The sequence below is a fragment of the Symphalangus syndactylus genome, chromosome X (genome assembly GCF_028878055.3).
Source record: "Symphalangus syndactylus isolate Jambi chromosome X, NHGRI_mSymSyn1-v2.1_pri, whole genome shotgun sequence".
Taxonomy (NCBI): Eukaryota; Metazoa; Chordata; class Mammalia; order Primates; family Hylobatidae; genus Symphalangus; species Symphalangus syndactylus.
The window spans coordinates 46,596,063-46,623,389 of NC_072447.2; the positions used below are offsets into that span (position 1 = coordinate 46,596,063).

General features: G+C 33.7%; 1 protein-coding gene across 4 annotated transcripts in view; it reads right to left on the reverse strand.

The window, feature by feature from the left end:
- The window catches only part of DMD (dystrophin), a 2,284,432-nt gene that overhangs the window by 1,394,375 nt on the left and 862,730 nt on the right, over positions 1 to 27,327 (reverse strand). For all 4 annotated transcript variants that reach the window (XM_063634262.1, XM_063634265.1, XM_063634264.1 and 1 more), the window contains exons 20-21: positions 20,822 to 21,063; positions 15,259 to 15,439 (exon numbers count right to left, since the gene is read on the reverse strand). In XM_063634262.1, the coding sequence (XP_063490332.1) occupies positions 15,259 to 15,439; positions 20,822 to 21,063 (423 nt within the window). The remainder of the gene's footprint in view (positions 1 to 15,258; positions 15,440 to 20,821; positions 21,064 to 27,327) is intronic.

Here is a 27,327-nt window from a genome sequence, read left to right on the forward strand (position 1 = left end):
GTTTACCAGCAAATTTCAAAGAGGTAAATAGAGAATTACTAAACCTTAAGATTCAGAAGTAAATACCTGGAATGAAACATGGAGACACAAAAAGATAGAAAACACAGTAAAATGGTCTAATATACATGCATCCCAGAATGTGGCAGAAGCAATATTTAAACAGATAATGGCTAACAATGTTTCTAAATACATAAAATCACAATACAAAGTCCTGGTTTATATCACCACATCTAATAACGTTATCTATATAATATTATTTTAATTGCTGGGATATGAATGTCATTTCAATATACCAATTCCTTCTACACTAAATGAGAAGAATATAGGAAAGTATTTTGCATGTATTTAATGTAGTATTCAGATGGTTCCAATAATTTTAGAGTGTGTTGGCAATGGATACTGAAATGTTAGAAATGGATAATTTTATTCAATATACTTATATTGCATTTATTTGGGAACTCATAAAAACGTTAAGAGATTATATTTAATCTGAGCACTTCTGATTTCTTATTAAAAGATATTTGTGGTACTTATAATCTCACTGTTTCAATTTATATAAATAACATGTTTCTCTATTAACCAGATGCATTTATTTTTTATTTTTCCATAAGTTATTGGGGGTAAAGGTGGTATTTGGTTACATGAGTAAGTTCTTTAGTGGTGATTTGTGAGATTTTGGTGCACCCATCACCTGAGCAGTATACACTGTACCTTATTTGTAGTCTTTTATCTCTCCCCCCACCAACCTTCCCCACAAGTTCCCAAAGTCCATAGTATCATTCTAATGCCTGTGCGTCCTCATAGATTATCTCCCACATATCAGTGAGAACATACGATGTTTGGTTTTCCATTCCTCAGTTACTTCACTAAGAATAATAGTCTCCAATCTCATTCAGGTCACTGCAAATGCTGTTAATTCATTCATTTTTACGACTGAGTAGTATTCCATCATATATACATACGTACATATATACACACACATACACACATATATAAACATACACACACACACACACTCACCCGTTTCTCTAACCACTCATTCAGTGATGGGCATTTGGATTGGTTCTACGATTGTGCGGGTGTGAATTGTGCTGCTATAAACATGAACGTGCAAGTATCTTTTTTGAAAAATGACTTCTTTTCCTCTGGGTAGATACCCAGTAATGGGATTGCTGGATCAAGAGGTAGTTCTACTTTTAGTTATTTAAGGAATCTGCATACTGTTTTCCGTAGTGGCTGTACTTGCTTATATCCCCATCAGCCGTGCAGAAGTGTTCCCTGATCACCACATCCATGCCAACATGTACGTTTTTTAATTTTTTTGATTATGGTCATTCTTGCAAGAGCAAGGTGGTATCACATGGTGGTTTTGATTTGCATTTCCCTGATCATTCATAATGTTAGCATTTTTTCATATGTTTGTTGGCCATTTGCATATCTCCTTTTGAGAACTGTCTATTCGTGTCTTTAGCCCACTTTTTGATGGGGTTGTATTTTTCTTACTGATTTGAGTTTGTTGCAAATTCTGGATATTAGTCCTTTGTCAGATGTATAGATTGTGAAGATTTTCTCCAACTCTGTGGGTTGTCTGTTTGCTCTGCTGACTGTTACTTTTGCCGTGCAAAAGCTTTCTAGTTTAAATTAGGTCCCAGCTATTTATCTTTGATTTTACTGCATTTGCTTTTGGGTTCTTGGTCATGAAATCCTTGCCTAAGCCAATGTCTGGAAAAGTTTTTTCCAATGTTATCTTCTACAATTTTTATAGTTTCAGGTCTTACGTTTAAGTCTTTAATCCATCGTTAGTTGGTTTTTGTATAAGGTGAGAGATGAGGAGCCAATTTCAGTCTCCTACATGTGGCTAGCCAACTATCCCAGCACCGTTTGTTCAAAAGGGGGTCCTTTCCTCACTTTATGTTTTCATTTGCTTTGCTGAAGATCAGGTTGCGTAAGTATTTTGGTTTATTTCTGGGTTCTCTATTCTGTTCTATTGGTCTATGTGCCTATATTTATACCAGTACCATGCTGTTTTGGTGACTATGGCCTTATATTATAGTTTGAAATCATGTAGTGTGATGCCTCCAGATTCATTCTTTTTGCTTAGTCTTGCTTTGGCTGTGCAGGCTCCTTTTTGGTTCCATATGAATTTTAGAATTTTTTTTTGTAATTCTGTGAAGAATGATGCTGGTATTTTGATGGGGATTGCATTGAATTTGTAGATTGCTTTTGGCAGTACGGTCATTTTCACAATATTGATTCTACCCATCCACGAGCATGGGATGTGTTTTCACTTGTTTGTGTCATCTATGATTTCTTTCAGCAGTGTTTGGTAGTTTTCCTTGGAGAGGCCTTTCGACTCCTTGGTTAGGTATATCGCTAAGTTTTTGTTGTTGTTCTTGTTGTTTTATTTTATTTTTTGCAACTATTGTAAAAGGGGTTGAGTTCTTGATTTGATTCTCTGCTTGGTCGTTCTTGGTATATAGAAGAGCTACTGATTTGTGTACATTAATCTTATATCTGGAAACTTTGCTGAATTATTTATCAGTTCTAGAAGCTTTCTGGAGGAATCTTTAGGGTTTTGAAGGTAAATGATCATATAGTCAGCAATCACTGACAGTCTGACTTCCTCTTTACCGATTTGGATGCCCTTTATTTCTTTCTCTTGTCTGACTGCTTTGTCTAGGACTTCTAGCACTATGTTGAAGAGGAGTGGCAAGAGTGGCAGATGCATTTATTTGAATGCTAGATGATTATTAATAAACAAAGTCCAAAAGGGACCTTATAAATAGCAGTGAAGTAAAGGGGTATTTAGTTACAATGAAGCAAATGATTGTGTCTGAGATGTCATTTCAGCAAAGATCTAGAAGGAGAGGGGACTATGGACAGACACAAGGCGGTATGTTGGATGAATCGTAAGCTTCATAAAAATTGGTTTAATTGAACTTGAACATGTCTCCTCTTTAACTTCTCTCTGGTCTTTGTGTTTAATGAAAACTGAAACACTTCAGTCTCTGAATTATTGATCTTTTTCTGTATAACTTCTGATCGGTATACAGGTAAAAGACTTGAGGTCCCCCCACTGAGAGCTAAACCAAAATTCCACTCTGTTCTGACAGAAGACAGAACTAATTGTAAAAGTGGAAAATGCAGAAAAAAATTATCCCCAAAAACTATGGAGATGATACAGGCCATCAGAAAACAACGAAGAAATGAGCTAACTGAGCTACATATTCTCAAAGATTAGTTTACTGACCATTAAAATATCAGCTATATTTTTGAAAGTTATACAATAAGGTAACAAAGATTGTTCCTATACATCTTTTTTTCTTTGGCACAGGGTCTTTTTCTGTCACCCAGGCAGGATTGCAGCGGTGCAATCATGGCTCACTGCAGCCTCGACTTCCCAGGCTTGACTGATCCTCCCATCTCAGCCTCCCGAGTAGCTGGGACTACAGACACGTGCCACCATGCCAGCTTATTTTTTTCTTTCTTTCTTTTTTTTTTTTTTTTGTTTTTTTGGAGAGATGAGGTTTCCCTATGTTGCGCAGGCTGATCTCAAATTCCTGTACTGAAGCTATCCTCTGCCTCAGCCTTGTAAAGTGTTGGGATTACAGGTGTGAGCCACCGCACCTGGCCTTTACATACATCTTAAATATGATTAAAATTACCTGCCTTTTACAATATGTTTATGCTGTCATTCTTCACATATTCACAGAATTCATTAACTACATTATTTTTAACAATGAAAATGTATGTTTAATATGTTTAAATAGAAAATATCAAATTTACATCAAATTTGAAGTCACTGAGAAGTCAATATTTTCCTCAGAATCATAAGCACTGGTTATATTATAAAGTTTTAATTTTATGATAGTCATAAGCCAAAGCTCATAGTTTTCATTCAATCCATTCTCCAGCACCTAAAAAAATTGGGGCTGAGTGATCATCTGTCAACTACTTCAGAGTGCCAAAGATGAACACCATACAGGGGATGAGATCCTTTCATTTGCTACTAGTCTTCTATTCAATAAAACTTTACGATTTTTATTGCATGTATCTACGCTAAATGGTCCAACAACTGAATCTCACAAAAATCACTTCATATTGGTAAACTATAATTAAAATACGCATATTTTTAATTCCTCCTTGCATTCCAACCCTCATCCTAATTTTGTATTAAATTCATTTGAAACTGATCATTTCAAAAAATCTTATCTCTTGGAAATTCTTTTGTAGCTTTAAGAAATAAACTTCCAAAGATTGGTTTGGGAACTTGTACATCTAACATAGTTTCTGAGGCAAGCTGGAAAAAAAAATACACACCTACTAACATAAATATCACAACTTCTTTTTCTGATTTTGTTATGTGGAATGTAATGACACTATGTAATGACAGCAATAATTGCTATCAAGGTTCAGGAAATGCTTGACAATTTGCAACGGTATAGAGTATCTAATTTAAACCATGCACGCCAGGGAATGCCAGTGAAGAATTCTAAATCTGTTTCAGATAAGAAGAAAGAAAAAGTCTTACACAGACACTAACGTACCCAAGGGCAAACACAATATGAGCTGCCCCACCTACTGGTTGGCGAGATATCTGTAGATGCTGCCCTTGTGATCCCAACATAGGAGCAGAAATAGACCAGATCGATGTAGGGAAATTCACTTTTTTTCCTTTTATGTAGAAATAGAGATTAATAATCCAACAGTTAAGTTTATCTTTACTGACAGCAATAAGACAATAAACATATCCAATCTAATAACCTACCATCTTAAAAGACCTTGACAGTTCTACTGACATCATTACACTCAGCACAGACTCAGAAAAAATATGGCCTGAAGATTTAACATTTAGCCAATATATGGCTTCTAAATATGTAACTTTTATCTCAAAAGAAAGTATTCCTATGATAGTTTCTACTATTCTGTTGCTAAAGCACCATTTTAAAAATGCAGATATCTTTTTAGTTTTATTAGTGAAATACATTCAACAAAATGAAAATTAATATAAGAGATTGCAAGCTTGGAAGCACGTGCTGTAATTTATTGGGAAAATAAAAATTAAGGGCTCCTATCCTGCACTACTGTTTATCTTGAAAAGTAAAAAAAAAAAATTCCATTAATATCTAGACATTTAATATAGCCTTGTGAGGGATGGAAGTTATAAAGCAAAGGCAAACTGACATCTAAAATTACAGGAAAGGAATATAGAAAAGAAGTCGTCCGCACCTTCTGTTTAAAAACTGCTTGTCTTTAACTCTTAAAAGAGGGAGGGGCTAAAGGGAAAAAGAAGAGAGGAAAAGGAAGAGGACAGCAAAGGACAGGCCAAGAGAGGCAAAGCAAGATTATTCTGTTATAAACAAAAGAGCTAAGTACGAAATTAGATGCTACATTTTCTAATATACATGAGTCTATGTCAAGGGCAAACCACTTTAACTGGAAAGCAAACAGAGACCCACACTGAAAATTCTGAAAGACATAAATATCATGATAAAGAGACATCAGAGCAATCGGTTACATATAACACTTCACTGAAAAAAAAAATCTCTCCTCTTAAAAAATAGAACTAATCAGAAAATAGGCACTTAAGCATCAGAGAATGTAGAGTAGAGAGAAGGAAGACAAAACTGTGCCAACCAATAAGGTAGCAACCAGCTACGCATCCGTTAAGCACTTGAAATGTGGCCAGTTTGAGTTGAGATGTTTTGTATATATAAAGACACACCAGATATTGGACAGTTCATATAAAAAGAATGTAAACATATTTCTACATTTAAAAATTTTGATTCTATGATGAAACAATATTTTGAAATGACTTTTACCTGTTCATCTGTTAATGTGGTTTATAGAACGTTTAAAATTAAATATATTGCTCACATTATTTTTCTGTTGGATAGTGCTTAGATAGAAGCTGGAAAAGGCTCCCATGTAATCCATTTGGGGAGAGCAAGAGATGATATGTTAGTAGTCTTAATATTGACAGCATTTAAAAACATTAGAAGTCCTGTTGTGAATATGAAATCGAGTCCAACTTGAATTCCCCATCACTACCTGTGGGAGAAAAAATGGACTGCACATGTGTGTAGAAGCTGAACTAATGACATATATCTACTTCGGAAAAATGCTCAACTTGAGCCTTTAATTCCATGCCAACCAGATCCCACCTTTTTCCTACTCCCCATGATCAATCTAAAGTCAAGGAGATAATGCAATCAGCAAAGGCACCAAACTTTATTAAATAACATAGACCATGACAAAAGTAAGCATTTCTCTAAAACGTGAACACTGACAATGGTGTCAAGAAATAACACAGGACCCATGATATATGATGATTAATATACTAGATATGGTCCTTCAGATTATTAGAAGTACAACTAAGTCTGAGTATAACTTGAATTGCTAATGTCAACATATAAGTTGTTTCCTTAGTTTGAAATACAAGGATCTTTGTGACTGGGAATTCAATCAACATTTTAGCCCGATTTCCTAACACAATCAATATTCTATCCTCAAATCAAAATACGCCTTTTAATTACTTCACGCCTTTTTGCTTATGCCACTTGCTCTGCTGAATGTCCCTGCTGCTCAGGCTCCATTCTCACAACGGGCACCAGGTGTGGTCTGACATGAATGAAGTAGATGGGTTTATATGAATTTTACCTAAGATCGCCTTAAAATTTGTTTTAAAAGTCATAAAACCCCAATAAACCAATTGAAATTGGGGACATTTTCATAAATACTTCCCTATTGTTCACCTCCTGGACAACTGATTTATTTTCCAGATCAGTGGGATTTTTCTAAACCACTTTGTGTAAGTATAAACTACCACACTACAGAAATACTTATTAGAATTTAAGACTTTTTTCTTTTGCTGAATTTTCCCTCTTTTTGTAAAAGTAGCTCTATCCACTTAGCAATCCTATTTTGAAAATACCCTGTTAAACTATTTCATATTTAACTAACAAATAATAATTCCGTGTATTTATGGGGTATAATGTGATGTTTTGATCTATGTATGCACTGTAAAATATTCACTCTGGTTAATTAACATATTAATCACCTCCACCAACTTATCTTTTTTTGTGATGAGGATATTAAAATCTATTCTCTTACCAATTTTGAAATATAGATTTTTATTAACTGTGTCCACCACACAGTACGAGAGATCGCTACAATTTATTCCTCCAGTCTAACTGAAACTTTCTAGCCTTTGATCAACACTTTCCCTTTCCTAACCTTCCTCTTCCCCCCAGTATCTGCTAACTACCTTTCTATTCTGTTTCTATAATTTAACTTTTTTTGGATTTCTCACATAAGTGAGATCATATAGTATTTGTCTTTCTTCGCATGGCTCATTTCAGCTAACGTAATGTCCGCCAGTGCCACCTACATGGTGGCAAATGACAGAAATGCCTTCCTTTTAAAGACTTTATAGTGTTCCATTGTCTATATATATCATATACAGACATAGGAATATATATATCACTATATATATATCAGTATATATATCACTATATATATATCAGTATATACATATTGCTATATATATCAGTATATATATATATCATTATATATGTGATGATATATATCACATTTTCTTTATCCATTCATTCTGTGATTGACATTTATATTGTTTCAATATCTTGGCTGTGATGAATAATGCTCAAATGGATATGGCATGGGCAACAAAAGCAAAAATAGACAAATTGGATTGCATCAAACTAAAAAGCTTCTGCACAGGAAAGGAAACTATTAACAGAGTGATGAGGCAGCTCACAGATCAAGAAAAAATATTTGCAAACCAAACATCTGGTAAGGGGTTAATATCCAAAATATAGAGAAAACTCAAACAACTCAACAGCAAGAAGACAAATAATCTGATTTTAAAATGGGCAAGGGATATGAACAGACATTTCTCTAAATAAGAGGCACCAATGGCCAACAGATATGTGAAAAAATGCTCAACATCTCTAAACATCAGAAAAATGTCAAAACCACAATGATGTGTCACCTTATACATGTTAAAATTCGAACGGCTACTTTGAAAATGATGAAAGATAAATGTTGGAGAGGCTGTGGAGAAAAGTACACTTATACACTGTGGGTGGGAATGTAAATTAGTACAGCCATTTTGGAAAATAGTATGAGGTTCAGGTCACATAAATTTAATATATATATGTGCGTGTATATATATGTCTATATGTGTATATATACAATACGTATATATGTATATATGTGTATATATGTATATATACGCATATGTAAATATACACATATAGACATATACACACACATATAAAATTTATGTGACAGGAACTTCATACGCAATGTGTATATATGTGTATGTGTATATATGTGGATGTGTACATACACTATATATATACAATATGTATATATACAACACGTATATATGTATATATACATATATTGTATACATACAACACGTATATATGTATATGTACATATGTTGTATATATACAACACGTACATATGTATATGTACACAAACATATATGTATACAATGTGTGTATATGTACAATACATAAGTATATGTACATATAAAATATGTGTGTATGTGTATATATACATTATATATACAATATATTATATATACATATATACATATTGTACATATAATATATACATATTGCATATATACATATATACATACCATATATGTATACATATTATACAATATTATAGAATGTATTATATATACAATATGTATATTGTATACACATATATACATATTGTATATATGTATACATATTGGATATATATACATATATACAATATAAACATATTGTATATATCTATATATAGTATACATACATATACATATATACATATTGTACATGTACATATATACATATTGTATATTAGCAATATATACACATACAATATGTATATACGTACATAAACAATACGTATATACGTATATACGTACATAAACATACGTGTATACGTATATACGTACATAAACAATACGTATATACGTACGTACATAAACAATACGTATATACGTATATACGTACATAAACAATACGTATATACGTACATAAATACGTCTATACGTATATACGTACATAAACAATACGTCTATACGTATATACGTACATATACAATACGTCTATACGTATATACGTACATATACAATACGTCTATACGTCTATACGTACATATACAATACGTCTATACGTATATACGTACATATACAATACGTCTATACGTATATACGTACATATACAATACGTATATAATATATAGTATATACGTACATATACAATATGTATATATGTATATACGTACATATACAATATGTATATACTATGTACATACATATACAATATATATATCTATATAGTATAGATGTATATATACAATATGTATCTAGTATAGATGTATATATAATATGTATCTAGTATAGATGTATATATACAATATGTAAATATGTATAGATGTATATATACAATATGTAAATATGTATCGATGTATATATACAATATGGAAATATGTGTATATGTATATATACAATATGTAAATGTGTGTATATGTATATATACAATACGTATATATGTGCATATGTATATATACAATATGTATATATGTGCATATGTATATATACAATATGTATACATGTATATATACACAAGTGTATACATATATATACAATATGTGTATGTGTATATATGTGCGCAGCATGTGTATATACGCCTATATATGCAACATGTGTATATACACATATATATGCAACATGTGTATATACACACATACATATATATATGTATAGCTTTAACTATGCATTTAGTGAGTTTTCCCGTGATTCTTGAGGTCAGTGAACAATTCTTGTATCTCACAATAAGCACATAGCTTGCTTAAATAAATATGTCTGCTATACTTCCTCTTGATGTTATTGATAAACATAACACAATTTTTGAAAGCAACATTTACAAACAGTTTATCTAGTTTCTGGAGTGAAGGAGCAGTGCAAAAGAGTATGTGTCTACTGGAACCAAACATTCCTTTGCATAGATGTATTAAAAATAAAATTTTAAAATAAAAAATTTAAAATTTTAATAAAGTAAATTAGGTCAATTTTCTGAACTGCAGCTAGAAGAGTTACTTAACATCAAACTTTGTTTTAATTCCCAGTCTCAGCATCCTAACAGGGACAGGTAGAGACTAACCATAGAGCTTGAAATTATGGCCATGGAGAGCATCCTTACTGGCTACCCTTAAAATTTTCTTCTACTGTCTCTGTAAGAGGTAAAAGTTATTTTCTTTCAATTCTGGCAAGAACATCTTCCCCACTACACCTCCCCAGATAATCGCCTCTTCCAGGGTTGAAATGATTTTTCTTTTTTTTTTTTTTTTATACGTGAAAATTCTTATTATACTTTAGGGTTTTAGGGTACATGTGCACAATGTGCAGGTTTGTTACATATGTATCCATGTGCCATGTTGATTTCCTGCACCCATTAATTCGTCATTTAGCATTAGGTGTATCTCCTAATGCTGTCCCTCCCCCCTCCCCCCACCCCACAACAGTCCCCGGAGCGTGATGTTCCCCTTCCTGTGTCCATGAGTTCTCATTGTTCAATTCCCACCTATGAGTGAGAACATGCGGTGTTTGGTTTTTTGTCCTTGCGATAGTTTACTGAGAATGATGGTTTCCAGTTTCATCCATGTCCCTACAAAGGACACGAACTCATCCTTTTTTATGGCTGCATAGTATTCCATGGTGTATATGTGCCACATTTTCTTAATCCAGTCTATCGTTGTTGGACATTTGGGTTGGTTCCAACTCTTTGCTATTGTGAATAGTGCCGCAATAAACATACGTGTGCATGTGTCTTTATAGCAGCATGATTTATAGTCCTTTGGGTATATACCCAGTAATGGGATGGCTGGGTCAAATGGTATTTCTAGTTCGAGATCCCTGAGGAATCGCCACACTGACTTCCACAATGGTTGAACTAGTTTACAGTCCCACCAACAGTGTAAAAGTGTTCCTATTTCTCCACATCCTCTCCAGCACCTGTTGTTTCCTGATTTTTTAATGATGGCCATTCTAACTGGTGTGAGATGGTATCTCACTGTGGTTTTGATTTGCATTTCTCTGATGGCCAGTGATGAGGAGCATTTCTTCATGTGTTTTTTGGCTGCATAAATGTCTTCTTTTGAGAAGTGTCTGTTCATGTCCTCTGCCCACTTTTTGATGGGGTTGTTTGTTTTTTTCTTGTAAATTTGTTTGAGTTCATTGTAGATTCTGGATATTAGCCCTTTGTCAGATGAGTAGGTTGCAAAAATTTTCTCCCATTGTGTAGGTTGCCTGTTCACTCTGATGATAGTTTCTTTTGCTGTGCAGAAGCTCTTTAGTTTAATGAGATCCCATTTGTCGATTTTGGCTTTTGTTGCCATTGCTTTTGGTGTTTTAGACATGAAGTCCTTGCCCACGCCTATGTCCTGAATGGTATTGCCTAGGTTTTCTTGTAGGATTTTAATGGTTTTAGGTCTAACATATAAGTCTTTAATCCATCTTGAATTAATTTTTGTATAAGGTGTAAGGAAGGGATCCAGTTGCAGCTTTCTAGATATGGCTAGCCAGTTTTCCCAGCACCTGAAATGATTTTTCTTTATCTTATCACAACCGTAGTTTAAGGTTCAATGGACTGTCCTCTGCGTGGCTATTCTTTCCACAAGTCTTCCTGCTTCTCCTCAGACTTGTATTGCATTTTTTCCTCACATACCAGCTAGAGGGTGACTTTTTAAAAAATACAACTAAGGTTACTTCATTTCCTCAATTGAAATTCTTTTGGAAATGTCAACTGCTCTTAAAATGCAAACCTCTTACAGAAGTTTATGGGGGCCTTGAGCAATTCTACCCTCATCTTGTCCTAATCTTTCCTTGATTTGTTACATTCCAGCCTTTCTGGCCTCCTTTATATGTCTTTTGGACATGTCAAGCCCTCATTCTTCACCTTTGGCTATTTGTGTTTCTTTTCATTTCTCCTAATGTCCTTTCTCCAACTTATCACATAGCTGGCACCTGCCCATTCTCCAGGTTTGATTCTAACATCGTCTCCCCAGAATCACGGTTCCAGACCCCAAAGTAATTATAATCTGCAATAATATTCAAATATTCAATTTTATTATCTTTCTTTCAATAAGCTCCATGAAGACATATTGCTCTTGATTTTCTCCACCAAATATACTACCTAGTGCCCAGTACTTTTACGGCGTATACCAGGTGTTCAAAAATATTTCTTAAATTTATTAGTGAATAAGTGAGCAAGACACTCTTCTGAAAGCAATCTAATGTTGTAGTACAGAAGATAATAATTTTTGAAACTTTAGAAAAGCCACAACACTGGCTTTGTCATATGTAATACTGTCACTTTCTCCATTTTTGCAAAACTAAACCAAACCAACAAAATCCCTTGTTGACATGATTTCCACATTGTTAATGAAATAAACTCAAATTATATCACCAATGTTTTTCCTTATTTACATTTAGAAATAAGGTTTCATTTTTTCTTTCTTGAAACAATTAACTACAACAGACTAGATGCTGTGTTTCTATATTCATCTAGCATATAACATGAGTTTACTGGTTTTCAGTTTCTAGAAAAGTATTTTACCAACTGTCATGGGAAACAATTCCGCACCCTCATCCTGCAAGACCTAGGCAACCACTAATCTTATTTCTGCCTGTACAGATTTGCCAGTTGTGGCCATTTTATATCAAGAGACTCATATAACATATGAACTTTTGTGATTGGCTTCCTTCACTTAGCATAATGTCTTCAAGGGTAATCCATGCTGTAGCATGTATCAGTACTTCCTCCCTTTTTATTACTCAGTAACATTGCCTTGTATGGATGTGCCCATTTTCTTCATATAGTCATCACTGGATGCACATTTGGGTTTATTCTACGTTTTGGCTATTATGAATAATGTTGTTATGAACATTCATGTATACAATCTAGCTCTTATACCATCCCATATCCATCCTTTTAGTTATTCAAGCCCCATTAGCTTACCTGTGACATAGGTGTAATAACAAATACTCAATGTGTTTCTCTCTGAGGGTTAGGTAAAATGATGTATAAATTACTTATGTATAGAGTAAAAATTACTTTGAAAATAGAATTTTATCTTTTTATATTATTTTCTTCTATCACTTATATCAGATAACAACTACCAGTTCCTTATACCATTTTCAAAAACTGAAAGTGTATCTTAAAAGACAGGTTTTTGTGTGAAAAAGCAAGTTTAAAAAAGTAAAGAGGAAATAAAAGTCAGTATGGATGCCTAGGCACTTCTGTTATCTCTTATTTCCTGCATACTTAATATGTCCAAAGTACTGTGGAGTAATACAAGAAATGAGATTTACTCCTTGGTGCCAGTTTGAGTATAATGCATACACATGTGCAATTATTTGAAATAATTTCAAATTAACAAAATAAACTGCTATGTAATTTCATATGCTACATTTTTCATTCCCTATATATATATATATATTCCATATTTAATTAAAGGGTTATTTATTAATCTAGACAAGCATTCCAAAAGGGTGAATAGTAACATTAAAGATGTGTTGCTAAAGTAGAAATGGGGACAATTTGTTTAAATATAAAAGCAGTGAAAAAGTTAGGAAGTTTTATAAACAATCATTATTTGTAGGTATGAAATTTAAAAAAGAGAAGACAGATGATAGGGATGGATGGATGGATAGCTGTATAAATAGAGACTATATATTATTACGTATTTATATCGTAACATCATAGACAAATCTCAGTTACCAAACATTGCTATTCTGTACATCTTTAAAGTAAATGATAAAAAGTTGAACTTTAATATGATTAAGAGGTATATGCAGATTAAAGTAAATTTCCAGTGAAATGGCTTCTTTGCCCAACAATTATTGCATAGCCACTAAATGTATTTAACTTTAAGAGGGGGTTATGTATGTAATGACAAGTGAAAATACATTATTGTTAAATAGGTCAATGTTTGAAAATCTAGGACATTTAAAATATTTTCCCAAATTGATTTTACAGAGGCACAGCAACAAGTATACTGCAATCCACTAGAGGGAGCTGATATTATTTATAAAGTTTTACTTCCTGTACAGGAAAATAAACGCCTTAGCAAAAACGATTCGGAAGTACAAAAAAAAAAAAAGTATCCTTAGCTTTATTTAGTTCATTTCATTTTTGTAAAAATGAAAAGCTGGGAAATGAGAAAAGCTTTGTGTATCACTACATTAATTCTGGAAATGGTATTATATGGTGAATTATTTAAATATTTACAAAGAAAAGGAATAGGATAATGTATTTTCCAACTAATTAAAGTTTTAGTAGAAAACAAACACATGTTCCTGTGCTTCTCATAACAAATTTGCGGCAGAGATTTTTTCAAAAAAATACTTTTATCTTAATGCCTTCAAACCCAATTGTACTCAATAATTCTTTGTGTGCACATGAACACATATAAGCATGCATATAGTCCTGAATCAAAAACCCATTTACTATTTCATAAAGGTGGTCATTAGTCTGTCTCTGAAAAGAATTTTTGTCTTAAAATTAAGTTGATGAGTAGAGATATTTTGGAGCAGATACTATGTATTAACATCATCTTATTAAAGCAATTCAGGAAGAGACAAAAGAAACATCTTGAAAAATTTGCTAGTCACATGGTATGAATTTGCATAATTGCTCCACTTTTATCTTGTATCATCAAAGGAAAAAATAGGATTTATGTAATTATAGTGATCCAATAGTAAAATGTAGCCCAAAGAATAATTTGTCCTTTGCTGAGTTTCAGTTGCCACATGTATGCTAAAGCTATAATACTCTTCAGATAAATTGACAGAAGTATTAGAAGATGCCTAGCAAATATCCTTGTACATACAGCGAGCCAGACTTAATGAAAATGTATTCATATGACCTCAACTGCTCTTTTATTTTCTTCTATATTCAAAACATCTGATTTTGAAATCCACAATCCACCAAGGAGAAGCTATTCCCATACAAAACATGTTTCGTTTCTCAAAGTCACAAAATTATTATCAGCACAAAAAACTCTAAAGACAGCTTATCTGTTACAACAGTATTTCGTTACTTGTTAATATAGGTTGTAGGAAGAATGGTTCCATTTACAGAAATTATTGTTTCATGTTAGTACTTTCTGGATTTCCCCACAAATAACCAATTTGGAAAATGTCAAGTTAGCCATTTTAGGCTTTTTACTTACTTGTCTGTAGCTCTTTCTCTCTGGCCTGCACATCAGAAAAGACTTGGTTAAAATGATTTGTAAAGGCCACAAAGTCTGCATCCAGGAACATGGGTCCTTGTCCTTTCTCTTTCAGGGCTATGCTTTGCATTTTTAATCGTTCAATTTGAGGTTGAAGAGCTGATAGCCGGTTGACTTCATCCTGTGCCACATAGTATGGAAAGTAAATAACACTTTTACTTTGCATACATTACATTTTGCAAAAGAAGGCATTAAAAAGCAGTAAGGCAAGTTTAGCTTAATAACCTTGACAAATATCTGATAAGAAACATCCATGACAATATAGACAAGCCTCTACCACAGGCCATCCATTTAAGGATACCTTGGCTCTTTGTTCAATATGTATCATCCTATATAATGATATTTAAATTTCAAGATAACATAATTTAGAGCATTAATGGGTATCAATGTGTAAAGTGGAAAAGTACTACGCATGACCTTAAATCCTTTCTAAAAATCAAATATAGGTGTTTGGCTGCACCCCTCTTATATCAAAATAATGTGCCTTTCCTTCAAATTCTAAGCTCACTCAATGAACAATATTTTCTGTTTCATTTGTGCAAAATATAAATTACATATGTACCTACATATATGTATGTGTATACTATAATTATAAATATATTAAGATACAATTATATAGATTATATACACATATATAAAATATAATATTTTATGTATATACACACACAAATATAAAAATATATCTATAATCTTCTATGTTTTGTATGGTCTCATTACTTCTCCTGAAAAAACAGGCAACCACTTTTTTTTTTTTTTGAGACAGAGTCTCACTCTTGTTGCCCAGGCTGCAGTGCAATGGTGCGATCTTGGCCCACTGCAACCTTCACATTCCAGGTTCAAGCAATTCTCCTGCCTCAGCCTCCTGAGTAGCTGGGATTACAGGTGCCCACTACCATGTCCAGCTACTTTTTTTGTATTTTTAGTAGAGACGGAGTTTCACTATGTTAGCCAGGCTAGTCTCAAACTCCTGACCTCATGATCTGCCCACCTTGGCCTCCCAAAGTGCTGGGATTACAGGTGTAAGCCACCGCACCCAGCCAATTGCCACTTTTTAAATTACAGTGACTGTCCAGATTTCCTCTTGTTGTCCTGGCACACTTCTTAGTAGCACTCACTTTCGCTCTCAGTAGTAACCTGGTTTGTATGATAAAATCACATGAACACTCCTGTACTATCACTAGCTCACGTGGCAACTGGGCACCTGAAATGTGGCTGGTCCAAATTTAGATGCATTGAAATTACAAAATACGTTTAATTCTGAAGACTAAGAAAAGCTGAGAACATAATCTCAAAGTTTTTAAATATTGACTAAACTTTCAAATAATATTTTTGATAAATCAGGTTAAGTAAAATGTACTATTGAAATTCATTGACCCTTTCTTTTTCCTTTCCTAAAGTAGTTTCTAGACCATTTTAAATTACATATGTGGCTTGAATTTGTGGCTAGCACTGTATTTCTTTTGGACATGCTATTCTCTACATAAATGTTTTCATGCTCTTGTTTCCAGTGAAGTTGGAATTGTTTTGTATTTAATACGTATATAATTTGAACTCAGAAAGTTTTCACTGCCCTTTTTAAAAGTGTTATTATCATGGCTGCTTACTTATAATTCATATATATGCTGTCTTTAGAAAAAAAATACTTGAGGATTAGTTACTATTTAATATGTAACAACAGGAAAATTGAAATTTAAAAATTGGAACATGAGCCTATTAGAAGCAAGAGAAAATGGAAAGAATTATACCAATTCTGAACAAATTTAAATCTGAGCTTCCTGAAAATCAAAGTGGAAAGGCAAAAAAAAGTTAATATTTATGGAGGCATTCATACTCTTTGGGAGAGAGTAACTTTTGTCTTAGGAATGGCTGAGAAATTTATCACATAAATTCTGTAATGGTTGCAAGACTAATGTACAATGGCACTTATTAAAAAAATAAATACAGCTTTCAGAGGAATGTGTTTATGTGGTTATAATACTATGAGCTGATTCAGGTAAAATAATCTCTGACGATTCAATCTTTCTGGTGGGTGAGGATTAAAGATGTTTAGCAAAATCCTCTCAAACAAGTGCTAGAAAGTTGATATATATCCATGGATAAGAAATAAGACAAGAGGTAATGGGTAACATTCTGTATTTATAGTACAGAAACATATATATATATACGTTGTATACTAGATTTACAAATGGCAGCATTGGCACCTACTGTGAACCATTAACAACCTGATTTATATTTGGCCAGATGGAGGGCCGCCATTTTTCCCGTTCAGGGGGCTATAGAAAGAGCCAACATTATAGCCAAGTGTGCTCTGAAAAACAAAGGGGACTTTGAAACTAATAAAACATTTGGGCAAATGTTCAGTTGAGACCTTAATGTTCTGAGAATAAATCATAGAAGAGATAATTTTGAACTGAAGTATTCAGTGTTTAAAAAGATGTTAACAATTAGCCATTATTTCCATAAAAGGATTTGGTTTAGTTGGTCCTCCAGAGTATGGCATCTACTTTGAGTGTGTTTATTCTTTAAAATTATATGCTTATCTCATGGAAGCTTTTGTATTTTTCACAGGAAAGTGTTCATGAATTTCTTCCAATTCTGATAAGGCTCTATAACCCCCAAAATATTAAGAACCATTTCTGCCAGTCATTAGAATATGAGCTAAATATGCACTCTAATGTTATAAAACTTCTCCAAATAAAATAAAATGCTGAGAAACATGTTATAATTTATTTACCTATCACTAATCTCAGCAGAACAGTATATATATTTGCCCTTGTACGAATAATATTAAACTTATCTTGCTAAATATTTTACATAAAATGATTCTTCAAATTAATAGGCACCAATGGGTCTGAGAGAAAGAGTAAGGGGTAACAAGGAAGTGACAACAGAATTTGGAACTTTGTGGCTGGATGCAGCAAGAGAAATATTTTCCCTTAGGATGACTTCTTCAACCTCCAGAAAATCTTTAATATATAAAACCTCTGGTGATCTCCATTTGTTCCTCAAATCAAGACCAAGATACTAGCAGGTTCCAGAAGTCATTGGTTTGTCTCCTGTACACCTGCCTTTTCCCCTTAGTCTCTCCTCTCATTCCTCTGCCCCTCTATGTTCAGCATTTACAATGGTCTTCATTCAGGTGCCTGGCCTTTATTGCTCCCAATCGCCATGTTCCTTCTGCCTGGAGTCTTTAGCTTCACTGTTCTCTTACCTAATTCTAACTCATCACAAAAGTCTCAACTCAAGTGCTTCTCCCTCAAGGAAGATGCCCTTGGTGGCCCTATCAGGTTCGTTTTTCCCTGTTAGTCATTCTCCCAAAGCTTTGCATCTTTGTTTAAACCAATGATCCTAGCAGGAAATTTAAAAATATTGATTCCATTGTTTCATATCTCTCTCTTCTGCTTTCCATAAATACAATAAAATCAGAGACCATGAATGCCCACTCTAATATTCCCAAAACTTAGTGCTATGGGCTGAATTGTATCCTCCAAAATTGACATGTTGAAGTCCTAACCATCGGTGAGACTATATTTGGTGATAGGACTTTTAAGAGGTAATGATGTTTATATGAGGTCATCAGGGTTGGGTGGGGGTGGCGGGGGGGGGAATCCCTTAGGGATTGGTGGCTTTATAAAAGGAGGCAGAGAGAAAGAGAGAGAAAGGAAAATAGCCCTCTTTCTCTCTCTCTCCATGTATACACACAGAGGAAAGCCATGTGAGGACAGAGTGAGAAGTTGGTTCTCTGCAAGCCAGGAAGAGAGTCTTCACCAGAAGATAAAGCTGAACCGTACCAAACCTTGATCCTGGACTTTCTGGCTTCTAGAACTCTCAGAAAACAAACCTGTGTTGTTTAAGCCATGCAGTCTGTGGTATTTATTGTGGCAGCCTGAGCTGATTAATACACTCAGTAGCATTCTTAGACACATTAGAGACACTTAATATATATATTTTATGCATGAATGTACTGTGTAGGTACTATTACTAACTACTATATCTGAATCTCAAGAATCAGATAAGGTAACATCAGATTTTGTTGCAAGAAATAATGTATTTGGATTATTCCTCTGATTCATAGGAAAAACGGCATGGGTTTTATTCTGAAATTACAAAATGTATCTAAACGTAGAAATTCCTTAGATGTGTGTATTTGCTTAATAAGTGCCTTATCTTCTTTCTCCAAAAGTATACTTTCTGAGTTTATTTCCTCAGCAAACTAACACAAGAACAGAAAACCTAGTAATGCTACAGGTCCAATACTTGAAGAAGAACCATCACGTCCTTCAGTTGTTTTTCTCTTCAAAATAGCTTTGAATTTCTGATCACTTTTTGGGTCCAATACCTTTTTTAAATCAACCTTATCACCTATCCATGTCTATTCTACCTTTATTTAAACCATTCTTTTAAAAGTATGCAAATCAATCTCTACTCCTTGTCTTTTGTATTAAATGTAATCATCTCGATCTATCACTAAAGATTCATCCTGGAAACGTTTTAGTCCATCCCCTAATCAGTTTCTCATTCCCCGTGAAAAGTACATAGCTCATAGTAACAATGAAAACAGTTTAGGCTATTTTCATTATTATACAGCTCTTCTTTTCTTACACCTGAAGGCATAATCCTTTCATCTCATTCTCAGGCCCTTTTGTCCACATCCATCTTGTTTGCCCCTCCAGATCCACTGTCCACTCTTCTCCTGTAACCCAGGAGACTGATATTTACAGATGACAGTTCCTTGTCCTTTGCCTTACAATTAAGTTTAGTCAGTGAGGAGCCCTGACAAGATTCGGGAGGCAGGGAAAAAAGTGAAGTGGGGTGTTTATTTTTCTGACTCCATTTCTATGAGGATTTCTTAAGCTGGCCATGCTGCTTTTACCGTGAGGATCTGACTGTCTCCTGAGTTTCTGTAACTTCTCTCTCACTGATCCTTTCTGGCCTAAAAGAGGTAAGAACTCTGATGCTGGGTTACTACACTATCCGGTGTGGTTCCTCTGTACTCCAGATACATTTTAAAAATATCTTTTTGTAAAGAAACCTTCCTCAAATTATCATAATTTGAGAGGTCGATCAGTTTTAAATATTTTCCTTATGTATCCAGTTATATTGCATCTAAGCTTGTTGTTGACCAATGTTTCAAACTATTTCCATGGATTCCACTTTTTCAAAATGACTATGTTTCACTCGTCGCAAAGAAAGAGTTCCAAAGTAGAGGCCATTTTTCATAGGATACATGTGGTTTCCACACTCCTAAACCGCCTCACGCTTACGCAAACCAAAATAATCAATTAGCTCTGTGTAACTACGCCAAATACAATTTTAGAATCCGGGTATATATGTCTTACATATTTAAACTGATTTTGTTGCTTACATTTTGAACTTTATTGTGCTTAGCTAAATCCTTAGAAGGTGAACGTTTCATTACTAAATAATTTGTTATTGTCTTCTTGGAAATCGCCAAGAAATAACTATTGATTATGCTCCAAATGAAAGGAGAAAAGATTCTTACCTTACAAATTTTTAACTGACTTTTAATTGCTGTTGGCTCTGATGGGGTGGTGGGTTGGATTTTCAACCAGTTTTCAGCAGTAGTTGTCATCTGCTCCAATTGTTGTAGCTCATTATAGAAAGTGATGATGTTGCTCTGATACTCCAGCCAGTTAAGTCTCTCACTTAGCAACTGGCAGAATTCGATCCACCGGCTGTTCAGTTGTTCTGAGGCTTGTTTGATGCTATCGGCATTAACACCCTCTAGAAAGAAAAAAATTAAATATATGCCCTGAACCCACAGACTGAAAGAAATGATCTGAAAGGCAACACATCATAATTATAAAAGTATTGACCACATGAATGATTTCAAACCAAATCAATTATTTTCTAAGATATAAATGTGTAAATATGAGTTCAGATTATTCATTGTGAATTATTAGACTTGCGCCACAACAAAGAGTATCAATGCCATCAAGTAATAAGACATAAGATGTAGAAAAGTAGAATATATTTAAATAAAATATTAAATAAAAACTTAAATAAAAACAAAAGTGCTCTAAGATCTGATGGGAGCTGGAAGGCTGATCATGAACAAGTAACATTTTAGATGTTTTCAGATACATTTTAAATATCATGCACATTACTCAAATATACTTCCATGAACTAACTTACATTTTTAATTTTAAAAAGGGGCTTAGAAATTAGTTTAAATAGTATTTTCATAGTTTTAAAAACAGGAAAAAATATCCAAGATTAACTATTCCTTATTTCATTTATAGAAGACTAGAAATAAACAGACTGTCGGCTGGGAATGGTGGCTCACGCCTATAATTCCAACACTTTGGGAGGCCGAGGTGGGGGATCACGAGGTCAGGAGATCAAGACCATCCTGGCTAACACGGTGAAACCCCGTCTCTACCAAAAATACAAAAAATTAGCCGGGCGTGGTGGCGGGCGCCTGTAGTCCCAGCTACTCGAGAGGCTGAGGCAGGAGAATGGCATGAACCTGGGAGGCGGAGCTTGCAGTGAGCCGAGATCGCACCACTGCACTCCAGCCTGGGTGACAGAGCGAGACTCCATCTCAGATTCAGATTGTCCATGGATCCAAGGAAGTGAAACAAGTATTAGGAAAAATAATCTTTCTAATATGAAACATTTTTAAATTTATAAATCTAGAAATTGATCTCAAAGTTTTAAAATCATCTATAGTAATACCAAACCCAGAAAACTTTATCAAGGGAAAAATGGAAACACAAGCATATCATTGTGACCATTACCATTCTGGAGTACCTACTATGAACCATGGAGTATGCTATGTCATTTCGTATATGACGAATACCAATCCAAATACATATTATTCCATACATAGCATGAAAGCAGGCAACATCACGCTATGCTATGGGTTAAAATATTCGAACTCTCTAAAGTTAGTTTACAAAATTTAGACTTTCTTAGATTTATTAGCTTATATAGTTTTCTTAATAAATGACAGAACATAAAAGAAAATATATTAACTATGATATCATGCATTTTTAAACATAGCTACATTAGCACTGATAACTTTCTTATACTTTGGAAATACTGAATATTTAAATGTTTTATATTCCCTCATTTACCTACAGGGATCTTAAAAGAACATAAACTCACTATAAGGTTCTTTCTCTAGGTTAAAATACCTAAAAGTTCGAAGAGTAGGTTGGTAGAAGAATAGGTTGCCTAAGATAATCTACTTTTATAAATGTTCATTTTACTTAATTTTCTGGTAATATAATTTAGTTTAAGGGAAGCTAAGTTCTTAAAAAGTCTGAAGAACGTCTCTAGAAACATAAGGCCTGTGGTTTTGCTAACTTGTACATGCCTCCCACTTTATCCTTTTTAAAGACTAAAAAAAAATAGATGTGAATTCAACAACTATATTATTTTATCCTCTTTCACTTCCCTCTGCCCTGATAGTCTAATGTTCTATTTGTCATAATGATATTAATGCTGCCAAACCATGTCCCTCAATTCATTTGAAACACAACTGTAACTTCACTAATTTCAAAGCATAATGCTACTCAGGATGGCGGTGAAGGAGACAAACTTTGCAAATATTATTGTCAACTATTTTCCCCTCCTTCTTCCCTGATATATTTTTAATGAGATACAATGGAAATAATAGAATGTAAAAAGAGAATATATACATGGCTCCATATAACTAAGTATAAAAGAAGTCCGTGGTCTACAGGAGCTACATATTCTATATCTTCCTAATACTTAAGGAAGCAATTGTGACATGCTGTTTTTGATCGTTAGATTTTGAGGAGTGATCAAAAATTGTACGAAAATATTTTTTAAGCGATGCCATTAAGTAACTGTTGTTATAAAATGACCACATTTGGTATAAAGTATAAGAGAAGAATGTGAAACTGCAAGCGCATGAGCACTCCGTTTGAAAAAAGTATTATGATAAAACGTTAACATTTCTGGAAAATAAAAAGATAATTAAAAATATACTAGACAGAATTTTTAAATTACGTTAATAACAAAAAAATGTGGCATGGATCTAAATGATCAGATATTTAGGAGAAATATTTTCAGCATATGTTGAACTTGAACAAGCAGTTAGAAGTCCATGAAGGGTGAAAAGTCAACATAAACCAAGCATTAAATAGGCAAAAAAGAAATGCTAAATTAAAGGGACCGATAGACTGATGCTGGATTGAGTCTTATTCAAAATTTGTCTAAATGAGAAGGGAACACAGAGAGAAATCACTTTGTGTCCCTGAGAAAGGTCAACCATACAAATTGTAGCAAATGAAAAAATAAAACTATAAGTTGATTTTCAATATGGATATGTTAATTTTGTAAAATGATAAACCTATAGTGAAGTACCAGTAGGCGCTGCAGTATCTGTTAAAATCTAGGGACAGGTTTTAATGAGTCATTGTTGATCATTACACAAAACTCTATGTTGTGCCCCCCAACAATGTTGCAATATATCACTGTAAAAGAAATTAAAATGATGAAGAAAAGTCAACTTCGTACAAATTCATAACACTGAAATTTATAATACGCTCTACTTATTTGCATATTGATCTTTATAACTGAATGCAGGCAATTAAAATGCAGTGATAGGTACAAGAGCGACTTCTATAATAGCAAAAAGGGGGAGGCAGGCAGAAAGGCAGAGAAATGACCAGTGAGCATTCTGGCGCTAAAGAGACCAGAGTTCAAATTTGACGCCCCTTACTAGATGTGTGAAATAGGTTCAGTTACTTAATTTCACTGGATCTCATTTTTCTCAGCCATGAAATGAGGATTAAAAATAGAATCGACCTCATAGGATAGTTATCAAAGTTCTGAGTTAACATATATAACTTACTCAAAACAAACGCTGACACATACTAGGCAACAAAGACATATTAGACAATGTCATATAGAGGAAATGAAAAAGAATATTCAGAAAACAAGAGACCAGGTCTCTTGTGTGAAAATTAGGGGGAGAGGGAGTCTTCTTAATGACTGAAACAGGCCATGTATAAAAAGCTAATAACACTATTTTAAAATTAGTCCTAATTTTATATAATATAGGACTAATATGGGATATAGAAGGTGTATTTATACATTTCTTAAAGAAATTTTATCAATAACCAGGGATTCTTTGAGCCCAGGAGGAGTTCGAGGCTGCAGTGAGCTATGATTGCATCACTGTGTTCTAGCCTGGGCGACAGAGCAAGACCCTGTCTCCAGCTAAAATAAAAGTAAAAAGAGTTTATTTGGGAATCCTGGAATATTCTGCCACATTTGTAATCATTTGAGATTGAAGTTATGAAGAAACCAAAAATTTCAAAAAAACATGGAAATTTCTAGATGTTACTAGAAAAGACATAATGTTGGCCACAGATAATCAAAAGCCTTGTTATGAAGGATTTGTATGCAAACATTGTATTAATTCATTGTGAATATGCTACCTGCTCAACAAGGGCATAAACTATCCTTCCAAACTATAAACTCCTCTAGGAAATGTCTCCACTGGCAGTATCTAATAGAATTCTCAGCCTGGAGTAGAAAGAGAATAACTACACTGTACTCATGAACTCATTCAATACCAAATCAATAGTGTATTCTATATGAATATAAAAATTATGAGACTAATGTACACTGAAGCCAAAAGCCATAAACAAACAAGCACACAATCTCTCTTGCATCAAATTTGCTTTAAAATACTTGGGCAGGGGATGGAGAGCAATGTCATGTGTCACATTACTTAATGTACCTCTCTTAAATTAAAATTAGAAATGCTATTACTTCAACTTTATGAATTAACTGACCATCTAAATGCCAGGACTACTGTTGATTTTCTAAGAAAGTCCATTAAAACCTTTCTAGAATAAAAAAGGGTTCAAAGCGTTTTCCAAGTAAATATTTGCATATGGATAGTTTTATTATTATATATAATTGTTTTAGGTGTATTTCATAGAATTATGCTCCTTGGCTCAATAGAAAATTTTAAGTTTTGTAAGAGTTTGTAAGTGTAAACATCTGAAAAGTTTTAAGTATCAATCATCTGAGCATCTGTTTTCTAATTTTGTGTTAGCTGTTTAAGAATACAAATACTAACACACCAGGCATTATGAACAATACTTATGGAAACCATTTTGTGGTAGCACATTAGAATCTCAGGGATAATGGATCATAATCCATTCACATCTCATATTCTAAACAACCCCTGAAATAGTCTATGAATAAATATATTGCACCCAGAGGAAATGGATCATTACTTGAAGTGCATCCATTAATTTTATTACTTGTGTACAGTGCATAACAGACTGTTAGAATAATTTTAATTGTGCACCACCTTCCATGCAAGTACTTCAGAACTGCCACTTAAAGTGAAGTATTCCTCATCAAGTATATTCATCATTAGCCATGAAGCCAGGGTAGAATAATGCAAAACTAGTGTTTCCAGAGCTCTTGAGTTAAAAGAATATTTGGAATAGAAACTTAAAATAAAGCTGCTAATAAACAGTCTCCTATTTTTGCTGCACTTTAAGTGAGGGTTATTACAAGTCCATTTAGCATTCAATGTAACAGCCTAAAATGTAATAGACAGATATTCAAAACCCGTGAAGACAAGTTCTGAGGCTAAATTTTAGAGGCTTCTGTGACCGCACTGACTTAAAGTAATAGCTTTTAAAAATTAATGGTATATATAAAAGTAATGCCCCTAGTGAAGGCAATATAAATTTTACTAATATAGCCCTTTTGCTTTTTTATTTTCAAACATCACAAAATTAGAAAAAAGTCAGATTTTTACTCATATTTGTTTTTGCCACTCAATTCCCACAAGAACAGTGACAACAGTCTCTTCCTTCCACACACATGGACACACACGCGCACATGTCTGCACATGCAAGTTCACCCGTGCATGCACGCCGTGCGCACACACACCCACAGAGGCTCTTCCTTTTGGAGATTAGACTTAAACCAAGAAAAATGTGCCTGTCAATTAAAAACATTTATTGAATGTTAACTCTATGTAGAGCATTATACTAAGTGTCATGTGGAGAAAGAAGAAATATACATCAAACTGCCCAGTACTGAGGAAGGAATAAGAGGAAATATATGCAACTGTGGAAGGCTACTCATTCATGATGAAGGGCCTGGGCTACTACAAATGGTACATCTCCATGCCACATTTGTATACAGACTATTTGCAATATGTCTTGCCATTAAAATATATGACTAGAAGAGCTGCTGCTACTGAAATTTTTTCCAGTGATCATGAGAGTTTTAGCTTTGAGATGAGCCAAACTGACTATGATCCCTAACCTCACCCATCTGACAATATTTGGTTGCCCACCTCAAATAACATAATTGAAATTATCTAATGAGCTATGAACCAAAATACAAGAAAAAAAAAAGATAGTTACTTGGTTAATGTTATGGATAAGAAGAGCCCTCGTCAGTGTTATCATTCTGTGCCATTTAATTACAACAGTTAGCATACTTATTATCAGGTATCACCTTAAACACTATAATCTAGCACTCAGCGAATGATAGTTTTGAGATGTTCTTTAGTCTAATATACTAATAATTACCACTTTTATTTAAACATGTCCTTAATGTGATTGTCTTTAGACTCTTAATTAACACACAGAAAACTACAAATAGAAATTGAAAATGAACCACAATTTAACTAACCCTATTAGATAATTATAGTATCTCCTCTAGAAATTATGGTGAAAGCATCTTATAGACTAAAGAACAAGTACCTGAGCTACGCCTACATATGTTTTCAAATAAATGTTTTGATATGACCATATTTTGGTAATTTCAGTATTAATATGGAAAACCAGTTTATCTAAACTAGGCTTTTTTGTGTTATATACCTGATTGATAAGACTGTATGTACTCATGCAAGAACACTATTTTACAAAAAGGATTAGATCTAATCCTAAATAGATAAAAACAGACATATGTTTAGGTATAATCATATGTATATTATTTTAGTCCTAGGTTGTCCTAAAACTCCACAATCTC